The 10,862-nt window shown below is 39.6% G+C and overlaps 2 protein-coding genes across 2 annotated transcripts; both read right to left on the bottom strand.

The window, feature by feature from the left end:
* Positions 1–8,701: 8,701 nt before the first annotated feature.
* On the bottom strand, positions 8,702–9,097 carry LOC145795605 (uncharacterized). Its single transcript, XM_082880436.1, has one exon. It carries the CDS (start codon positions 9,095–9,097, stop codon positions 8,702–8,704), a length of 396 nt encoding a protein of 131 aa, XP_082736562.1.
* A 789-nt stretch (positions 9,098–9,886) lies between these two features.
* LOC114268928 (uncharacterized) lies at positions 9,887–10,656 on the bottom strand. The gene is made up of 2 exons (XM_028210163.1): positions 10,573–10,656; positions 9,887–10,378 (listed from the first exon to the last, which is right to left on the bottom strand). Exons 1-2 carry the CDS (start codon positions 10,654–10,656, stop codon positions 9,887–9,889), a joined length of 576 nt encoding a protein of 191 aa, XP_028065964.1.
* Positions 10,657–10,862: the final 206 nt, after the last annotated feature.

Consider the following 10,862-nt stretch of genomic DNA (forward strand, 5'->3'; position numbering starts at 1 on the left):
TTCTTCAAGTGCGATATTCCTTTGGGAAGTTTACACAGCCACACTTTATGCCCAAGTGACCACTTCTCCTTCCATAATGCCATGACTTGATGCCTATCACACGAGGAATTATTCCCGGTTCCAAGAATTTTAATCAGGTTGTGTGCCCTTCTAATTCTATTGGCTGCTTTATATAATAAATAAGAGAAAAAATAAGTAGTGGGTATATAATCAATAGAATTGTAAGGACATATTACGTGGATATAGGGTGGATCTATATGACAATTTTTCAAATCACATGCACAAAAACGGTAATAATAATAAGTTGTTTAAATATGGCCATAACTAGTTTGTTAAGAAGGTTTATGTCTAAATTAATAGATTATAATCGATATGCTAGAATCAATAAGACTATATGTGGCTAAAAAAAGTCTTGAAGATGATTCATGACCTAAATCAACAAATTACAACCGATAAAAAATAATTTATGGTGCAAATAGATAGGCACATATGACCCTAGTTTTTTGAATCACAAATGTGCTAAAGTTTAACGGTTGTGTTTTGATAAATATATGCAGGAATTGGAGAAAGGGTCAATTATTATGAGAGACAGTGCTCTTGAGGTTTTTGATTTTATTTATTTATTTATTTGAGAGTGGTTGTGCAATAGTATGAATGTAACACTGGCCAGAGCAATTTTCTCATAAAGCAGCCTTACAAAAATGAATAACAAAGAAAATGATTTTCTATATTGAGTTAAAATGGAGATTAATATAATTATATTAAAAATGTAAAATTTATTATATTTTCTCAAAATGTCAATAGATATTAATGTAATTTATCCAATTTATTATATATATATATATAACAAAAATGTCAATTTTGATCGATTATAAATACATACCAATTGAGCTAAAATCATTACTTAATGTTTGAAATTCATAAAAATCTTTCACAATTTTGACTCGCAATAATATAATGTGATAGATGTCAAATTTTAATTTGTTACATATAAAAATCCAACTCTCTTATTACATTATTACAAATAAATTTATGAACCTACAATTATGAATTTCTAACATTACATCAAACTTTTGTTATGTCTAACATCTAAATGACCAAATACATTTTATTAATAATTTGTTAAGAGAGAGAGAGAGAGCGCGCGTGCATGATTGACATCTAATCAATATAATGATTTCAACATTATTATTTTTCCTCCCCTACCACTTTAAGAAATGAAACTTAACCCCTCAAATAAAAATTTAATCATTCCATTAATTATGCTTTGACCCACAAAGGACTAAATTGGCACTCTTTTACAATAATCAGTCCTTGCTAACACTATTCTTATTATTTAATCATTTTACTAATCACTAAAATGAGACAGGTCACAACTCTCCTTCTCTTAAGGCTGTGTTTGGTTCAAGAATTTGTGAAGGGATTTGAAAAGAAAAAGAGGAAGGGGAAAAAAAAAAACGGTGAAATGTGCATAAAATACACTTACATTTCACATTCTTTTTTTCTTCCTCTTTTCAAATCCCCCTCTAAATCCTTCAACTAACCTAAAAGAATTTTGCTTGAAATTTACTTACCTTGCTAAAACAAACAAGGGTATTGGGCCATCATATTTTACTCACTCTCCTAAGTTGTTTTCTCCTCCATAAGACTTTCACCAACAGTATAGTCTTGTATGGAGAACCTGATCCTTGCGATCCAAAATCTGAATTGCCTTCTCCTCAGTCAAGGCTTTTTGGGTTTTAGTCCTAACCAAAAGATTGTTTTGATAAAAAATAAATGAAGAAACAAGCGGTTGAAGAAACAAATCCATACAATATACCCTGCAAATTTACATGCGCATTTGTACAAGTGTATTGCACCGTATAACTAGTATATCTAAATGAGAAATATGAAGAACTGAACAACTGAAGAAGCAAAATCCAGAACAAATCCATACAAGTTAGCACAGAAACAAAGGAAGTGAATGTGAAACACGCAAATACTAGGAAAGTTATCACAGAGATGTCAATATATAGCAATGAAATGCCTCAAATAAAATACAAGCAAAAAATTCAAAGCCTAAACAAATCACAAATTACAACCCATGTAACAAATATTGAGGTTGTTCCAATGTAAAATAATGAACAATTCCCTAAACATGAAAGACCTGCTTGGTTGTATTTCGTTTTTTTGGTTGCAGACAAAACAAAGGCATATAACTAGTCTGTAATTTTTATTTTCTGAATGTTGTTTTCAATTAAGCAAAATTGAACTTGGTCTGACTTGTACAATTACATTTTTTCTTCTTTTTTTCGAGTGATACGTAGAATTTTCCCAATCATGTCAGACATCATGCCAATGTTCTGTTTTTGTGTTCATTCTGGATTTCATAAACAAGGGCGAGTGCCTTTCAAGACCACCATATACAATGCAAATTAAGATGGACTACAACTATTAGAGGACACGGACCTTGCAGAGATTTTACAGATGTGGTTTTAGTTGTTCTTATAATGTAGTTCATCATCGTATGCATTCAAATGTATTAGAGACAAACAATAAGCAAGGAGGGCTCAATGTCATGGTTGTGACAACAATTTTCTTGAGTAAGAAAATATATCAAATGCTTTAACATTTGATTGCATTGCAACATATTGTTCTTTATTTTGGATAGTCCTTCCTGACAGGATTCATCAAAGGAAATAAGCGAAAACCCATAAAAACACTTTAAAAACATGAAAAAAGAAGCAAAAACGACTTTACTCTTGGTGACAATGGAGTCCATGAATACACATGCAGCAAAAATTCGGTATTTTGATTAATGCGAATCAAAGAGAACATCACATCCCATTCATAAAAAAGTGTAAAATGTAGACACATTTGTATCACACAAAACACAAAACATGTAATGGGAGTACATAATCGTAGTAATGTTGACATCACTTCCCCCAACAATACCCAGTCCACTCTTCTTCCCCAAACGTCGCATCAATAGTGGTCACCGTTTACTGGGAGGAGGAAGAAATCAAACATGATCGTAAAAAGAAAAAACTGCAAAACCCATATTGCAGGCATATATGACACTATGAAATATATGGGTTTGAAGAATTTGAACTCCACCCAACAGAACCCGTTAGTCAATTTTGATTATATTTTATACCCCAACCAATGCAACTCCATTGATAGTGAAATTAAATAGTATTAGTGGGATTTGCATTCAACTCTTCTGCAACATTAAATCTTTTTTTGTGCTTCTAAAAGAAGCATTTGTTCAACTTTTTAAGGACTAGGGTTCAAAAAACAGGAAAAATCTTAACATTGTTATGGCGTATATATGCCTCAAAAGTTATTTGTTTATAACTTTTGCTAGAATTTTATGTTTCCATCCAATTCCTTTTGTTTTTGCACATTTCTTTTTCTTTCTAGTAACTCAAATTCGAGTTTCAAATTTCCCAATTTTAATAAATTTATGATGTGCTTAATTAGTGCCGCAATTAGCAAGAACTTGCTATAGTTGTTTCCTAATAGCATTAGGGGATATACTCTTCAATTGTTGAAAAATACAGATTTTCTTTGAAAAGTTTCTTTCCTTTCACTAATCAACAGAATCATAAAAGAGTACTAGAATTATACACATTTTTACTACATCATCGAATAAGAATATATGTTTTAAGTATCAATAATGGATATATAGATATGCAACTTCCAAAACTCCAAAATAAAAAAGCTTATATAGTACCATAATACCTCTTCATTCTTTCATCCAGCGCTTCACATTGTTACATCACATTGTCGCAATCAAGAGAGACGAGGCTCTCCACAGAGGTGCCTCTCAAATATAAACATTGTCGGAATGCCATTTACCACCATGTCCCTCCTTGTTTGTTCTCTTGGATTGTATACAAGCAGTTTCTGTGAGTCCATTGCCAACAAGAATTCACCATTTTCCAACAAACACACCAATTCCATTACAGACCTCTCAGAATTAAAGATAGTAGATTTAGTCCAAGACTCCTTCAACCCGTACTCCATCATCCAACCGATACCTTTTTTAGAATTAATCAAACAGAGACACCCTTCACCCGTTGTTTATAATTATCAACCGTGTGCGTACTGAATACCGCACTAGATGATTGTGGTTCGGAGCTCTGTACCTGATTGGACTATCCAGAAATTAAGACCCTGCAACAATGAGCACTGTTAGAGCTGCTCGACTGGAGTTGGCCGAATAACCCCTCCAGTGTGGGAGTAAGTGATCGGAGAAGATGGAAAGTGCTCACTAAGTGTAGAGAGTTATGTTTAAGTGAGTATGGTTCAGCTTAGATCAATTACCTTCAATGTGAAGTGAGTGTAGTTTATATACAACTCTTTGCTTGTTGGCCAAGATGTTTTCATGGAGCTTCGGAGCTGCCAAGTTTCCTTTAGCATTGCTCAGGATAGGGGACCATCTGGTAGTTGACAAGGGGTGTATATACTCATTGTAGTCATGCTGATAACAAACCACATTCTCTTGGTTAACCATTTCCGTATTTCTAGGTAAAGGGGACCAGCTGAGGTGGCAACTTGCACATGCATGCACTCACAACTTCCACGTTTCTCTAATAGGTTCCTTTGGCTTGGTACCATTGTGCCCCGGCTCAGCCCTCTGTGAGATTATTTGTAGAGATGGGTTCGCCCAGTAGAGCAAGATATCTTTGTATAGGCTTGGCCCACTTTGGTCTTTGATGGGTTCGGACCATCGTTTCGATCCATAGATTAAGTCCTACAGCTCGGCCCAGTCATGTATTGCGGCTGGACTAGCCTTTCCACTGCGAGTTTGGCCCAAGTGCTTGAGGACTTGGGTGGATTGTTAATGATGTAATTAGGCTTAACTGGCTGGCCTATTTGTTTACTCGGCTTCTCTGGACTTGAGTTTAATGGATTGGGCTGACCCAAGGCTTCGATCCGATCCATTTCATATTCAGCCCCTTTCATTTGCCCCCTAGCTCGCACTAAGGTTCTCCTTAGGGAGAGCTACTACTCTACACTCCAAGTGTCGCGTCACTTCAGATCTGTCCCAGGTCGGCCTTAGTAACGGTTCGATCCTGACACACGCCTCCTGTCAGCGTCTTCCCATGGTGACACGTGGCGGCGTGGTACTAGTGCGCAGTGATAATGCACCGATTTCACACAGATGGGCATGATTGTGTACTTTCACGTTGGTTGAGGGCAATAAATGCTCTAGGGGTGTCAATTCAAACCCCTTCGTCTATCTCCAAACTTTAGAGAGTCCAAAACCCTTTTGGTTTCTCTGCCTTGGTTTCGACAGTGCTTTGCCCAGACGTTCCGTTGCCATTGTTGCTGCCACTCTCATTCTCGTTTCAAGGCTCTCTACTTGTCGCTACTGTTTTAATCTCTGTAAATTCCCCTAAAATTTATCTTTTCTTCTACTTTTCATCTTGATCGCCCTCTTTGGCTCTTGCACCATTGTTTTTGGTGTCTGGTTCTACTCCTTGCTTAGTTTTAGTTTTGTTTTCGCCCTACTAGGTCTGAATAAAGGGAAAATTATGGCATCCCCAACGATGTGACCCTTTCGCTAGCGAAGGTTAATGCCAAATGCATGGGCATTAGAAGTACCGTTGCTTTCCCAGTCGCTGTCATTGTTGAAGAAGGGGTCCGATTTCCCCTCGATCCCTTGGTGCGCCGTTTCCTGCACCAAGTTCAGCTTACCCCTGTGCAGGTGTTTGTTAATTTGTTCCGAGTTGTCTGTGGCGTCTCCGCTCTTAACAGGCAGTTGGGTTTAAATTTGGGACATCTGGGACATTTTGAGTTGCCATACGCTTTCCCATAACAAGGATCATTGCATTTATTATCTCCGTGTTCGCTTGGCCGATTGTTATCTTGTAACTGGCTTACTTGATTCGGACAAACACAATGACAATTTTCTACAAGTCGGTGGTAATTGAGAGTTTCTTGTTGGGACTAAGTTCTAATCTGAACGGATGTCCCAGAAAGATGGTTATCCAGGTCCGAGTCTTTCTTCCTAGTGTTTTCTGCATTTTTACCTTGTTTTGAATGTTGTTTTAACGTTGTTCCTCATTTCTACAGAAGCTTCCCGTTTTCAGCGTAGGCCGAACCGAGAGAATGCCGAGGCCATCAAGGCTATTTTGAGGTATAAGAAGAGGTCTGCGCCCGAACTACTAGACTACCCGGCGACTTATCGTTCCACTATCCTGAAGAAAGTGAGGCTCACTGCATCTCTTCTGGATTCTGATACTGAAACTGACATGTCCTTTACCCCTCTGGTTACGAACTGTCGCTGAGGCCAGAGTTTGCCATCTGAGAGGACACCTTCTTTTGCCCCTAGTTTCACAGGGGGTGGGTCAATGTCAAAAAGGAGAGTACTAGTGAACTTGGAAGCGGAGGCTTTTGGCTCTTTTGATGTTTTGGGAGCCCCTTTGATTAAGGCCGAACCAAAGAACCTTATGGATGTGAAGTTGGAGATAGGGGCCTCTAGCCCTTATGCTGCTGCTGCCGAACCCTCTGCCTCAGTTGCTGCAAGGGCGAAAAAGAGGAAGAGGGAGACTGGCAAGGCAGTAATTGGAGAGGCTTCTGAAGATCTTGTTGAGGATGAGTCGTTTAAAAAGTAGGAGCCGCCAATGTTGCATCAGGGAAGACCCATTTCTACTTTTGATTCAGTCGTTGTTTCTAGAGACTTTTGCTTTTGACCTAATCAAGACTTTGTTAATGCCAGTAAACATGGCAGATCACAACGGGCCTCGTCATATTCTGGTTCTAAAGGGGACCCTTCAAATGATGACTGATGTAAGTGTTTCTAGATTCTTTTGGTGTTCTTTTACTGCTTGTTTTCTTTTAATATCTTGTTATTTGCTGTAGTGTATTCAGAGGATGCACCTGTCAATCACCAGAGCTGAGGAACTGGAGAAGTCCATACTAGAGGCCGCCATGAATGCTGAAAGACTATCAGTGAATTTGGAAGCCGAGAATGAGGGATGCAGGACTGCTGAGAGGGAGGTATTTCGTTTGAGTAAGGTTATCACCTCGGCCAAGAAGTCCAAGGAAGTTGTCATTGGGGTCTAGGCCCAACTTGAAGGGAAGGTGGCTGAGCTGGAGGCAGTTATTGTAGTGATGGCCGCTGAATGCTTTGCTTTGGAGGCTAAGTATTGGCAACAAGGTTGGGATGAAGCTAGGGTCACTTACAAAGAAGAGGTGCCGGTATTACGAGATAAACTTTTTCTGAAAGACTGGACAAGTGCTCTGGCCGTTGCTCAAATTCCTGAAAGGTCTTCATTGTTTCAAGATATTCATGTTCCCTCAAAGTCCTTGGGTCTGAAGGATGCTGTTACCCCTATTGTTCTTCCAGTTAAGATTTCCCCAAGAACTGATTCTGTAACCAAGACTCTAGAGAGCGATACTGCTAATGAGACGATGAACGTTGAAGGGGGTGAAACCTTGGAAATTGAAGCTGTGGGAGATATGGTTAAGGAGGCTTTTACTTCTCAGGAAGTTGAAGTTACCTCTACTTTTCTTTCCCAAGATAGCCTAGATAAGATTGTGGATGCTACTCCTGAAGTTCCTCTTTCTGTTGAAAGTTGAAATGACCTATGGAACGATTTGAAGTTTTTCCTTTTACATTTTGCTTTTTCTCTCTTTTTTTATTTATTTTTATTTTTTTTATTACTTTTTTGCTGTACTGGGGCTCGGTCTTCCTGACGAGCTGCCCCCTTAAGTTGGTCAAGACAATTTCTATTTCTTCTTGCTACTATTTTGTGGGGCCAACTGTGCCTTTGATAAAATTTCATTTCTGATATTGCAGTTTGATATGTTTTGCTTTCATACTTGCGTTGTTCATATTGTTTGCCCCTGGCCGAGCACTGTTGGGTCCACGGGGCCGAATAGATGCTCGATCTTTGTGGTTGCACTGATCTTTGTAATTGAATGAGAGTAACTTACTTAGGTCCAGGTTGACTTCAGGAAAAATAATTGTTGGCCCCATTTCGAGCTAAGTAAGATTGGTACCGAAGAATTCGCTCTCTGGGAGAGCTGCTTTAGTCGAAGTTAATTGTAATAGCATAAGTGCCATTGAATGGGACAAAAAGATACAGAGGAAATATGTCATACTCAGGTCTAGGTTGGTACCAAGAAAATAATTGTTTGCCCCTGCCTAGAGCTGAGTAAGACTGCTGTTGAAAGTTTGATCTTTGAAGGATTTAACCAAGTCTGTCCCAACTTTGTTTGGGTGCAGCGGTACTGAGGTGTTGATGTGATGATACTTAAGAAGTTCTGTGATTGCCAAGAAAAAGAATTGGGCATCAAAAAATTTGTTACGGCGGTTTCCACCAAGGAGTTCCACTTGGCTAAGATCCATTTTGGTGGCCAAAGATAACTCCACCAAGCAATCCCACTTGGCATGTTTGAGTGCGGACCAAAACTAAATTTCGTTCAGTCATTTTGAAACTTTTTCCATTTGGTGAAAACCAAAGCTAAATCTGTTTGATAAACACCAAAACTAATTCCGTTTGGTAAACACCAAAGCTAAATTTGTTTATTTTGAAATATGCCTCTAGGGCTTAGGGTATAAAGTCCAAGTTAAGCAATAATCTATTCTGAACACAAAGCTGTATAGGTGCTTGGAAACGAAAGTTCAAAGAAAAAGGAAGGCGGACATTTTCATTAAGCAAAAGATAAATGCTTTTACACTTGATAGATAATTGTGGGATTTAGTCTATTGATAGTACTTTTTGAGGTTTGCTACATTCCATGGCCGAGGTATGGCCTTGCCCTTGATATCCTCTAAGTAGTATATTCCATTTCTAGCAACGACTGTAACCTTATATGGACCTTCCCAGTTAGGTCCTAATTTTCCTTTACCAGGCACCCTTTTGTGATCCATGACTTTCCTCAAAACCAGTTCCCCAGGTGTGAATTGCCTTGGGAAAACTTTTTGGTTGAAACTCTTGATGAGCTGCTGTTGATAGGCTACAAGTCTGATCAGTGCTGCTTCTCTTCGGTCTTCTGCCATATCCAGTACATGTGCAATAGTTTCCTCATTACTTGCATTTTCAAACAGTTCCGATCGAAGGGTTGGGAGGCCAACTTCAAGTGGAATAACAGCCTTCATTCCGTAAGTTAGGGATTATGGTGTTTCCCCCATTAAGCGTCATGCCGTGGTTCAGTAGGCCCATAATGCGTGGGGTAACTCTTCAACCCACTTCCCTTTTTCACTTTCAAGCCGCTCTTTACTCCATTGATGATGGTTTTGTTCGACGCTTCTGCCTGCCCATTACTCTATGGGTAGCCTGGAGAGGAGTTCCGATATTCGATCCTAAGGTCGACACAAAATTTCCTGAAGATCTTTCCCTCAAACTGTGTTCCATTGTCTGTAATTAGTACCCGCGAGATGCCGAAACGGACCATGACGTTCTTCATGAGAAACTACTTTGTGCTTCAACTTCAACCCACTTGGTGAAATAGTCGATTGTAGCAATGAAGAATCGTCTGTTCCCAGTGCCCTATGCCAAAGGTCCAACGATATCCAGACCCTATTGGGCAAAGGGCCACAGGCTAGTGAGTGAAGTAAGAGTTTTGGCTGACTGATGAATTGGTGGAGCAAACCTCTAACACTTGTCATATTTCTGAACGTACTGTTGTGCATCTTGCTGCATTCTTGGCCACCAGTACCCATGAGTGAGGGCTCAGTGCACCAATGACCTTCCACCAACGTAGTATCCATAAATCCCGTCGTGAATTTCGTAAAGAATATTTTCGACTAGATTTGGATGCACGCATAACAGATAAGGACCGAGGTAAGAGTGTCGGTATAGCTTCCTAGATAGTAAGACCCAAAATCGAGCTGATCTGTGTCGAACTTTGTTGGCTTCCCTCTTGTCTTCGGGGAGAGTGCCAGTTTTTAGAAAAACAAGTATCGGATCCATCCAGCTTGATCTAGGTTATTGCAGAGGACTGGAGATGTAATGTTTGGTTCTGGCACAAACTCAACCCAAACTTTTCTAGTATCTTTGGCATCTACTGATGAGCCGAGGCAGGCCAGAGCATCAGCATGACTGTTTCTGTCCCGTTTGATTTGTTCCACCCGTATGGATTGGAATTTTTTAAGTAGATCTCTTGCCCTGTCTGCATACATGGCCATTCTTTCGTCTCGTGTTTCATAAACCCCAGTGAGTTCGTTGACGACCAACTGAGAATCGCTGAAAAGCAGAAGTTGTTTTGCACTGAAGTGTTCGGCACTGCGTAAACCAGCTAACAGTGATTCGTATTCTGCATCATTGTTAGAAGCCTTCCAACCAAGCCTGAGAGCTTGCTCCCAGACAAATCCTTCTAGGGATATAAGTACTACTCCTTCCCCCAAGCCTCGGTTATTGGATGATTCGTCAATGTAGAGCTACCAGATGTTACCAATGAAGAGTTTCCATGCTTCTGAAGCGCATTGCTTTCCTAGTTCGGTGGTGCGTGGCACTTGTACCGAGCTGGAGTTTTTGTGTTTGGTGCTCTGGGTGGGAGCGAATTCAGCGACAAAATTTGCCAAGACCTAGGCCTTGATTGTTGTTATGGGTTGATATCGAATGTCAAAATCACCAAGCTCAATCGCCCATTTCGCTGTTCTGCCGGAGAAATCGACTCAGCTGAAGACAAATCTGAGGGGGAATTCAATGAGGACATTAATGCTGTGACCCTGAAAGTAATGTTATAGCTTCCTTGAGGCGATAAGCAGTGCATAAGCCAGCTTCTCCAAGGGCAGGTACCATGTCTCGGTATCTAGGAGACTCTCGCTAATGTAGTACACTAACCTCTGTTCCTTTTCAACCTAGCGAATCAGTACTGCGCTTACGGTATGATCTGAAACTGCCAGATACAGGTACAGTTCT

Source organism: Camellia sinensis, chromosome 7, assembly GCF_055761805.1.
Source record: "Camellia sinensis isolate YWXY chromosome 7, ASM5576180v1, whole genome shotgun sequence".
NCBI classification, from domain to species: Eukaryota; Viridiplantae; Streptophyta; class Magnoliopsida; order Ericales; family Theaceae; genus Camellia; species Camellia sinensis.

Excerpts from the sequence above, each read along its gene's own strand:
- LOC145795605 (XM_082880436.1), bottom strand. The coding sequence starts at position 9,097 with ATGAAGGCTGTTATTCCACTTGAAGTTGGCCTCCCAACCCTTCGATCG.
- LOC114268928 (XM_028210163.1), bottom strand. The coding sequence starts at position 10,656 with ATGTCCTCATTGAATTCCCCCTCAGATTTGTCTTCAGCTGAGTCGATT. Across the intron at positions 10,379-10,572 it reads GAAATGGGCGATTGAGCTTG|CTCTACATTGACGAATCATC; the intron begins GTGATTTTGACA and ends AACATCTGGTAG.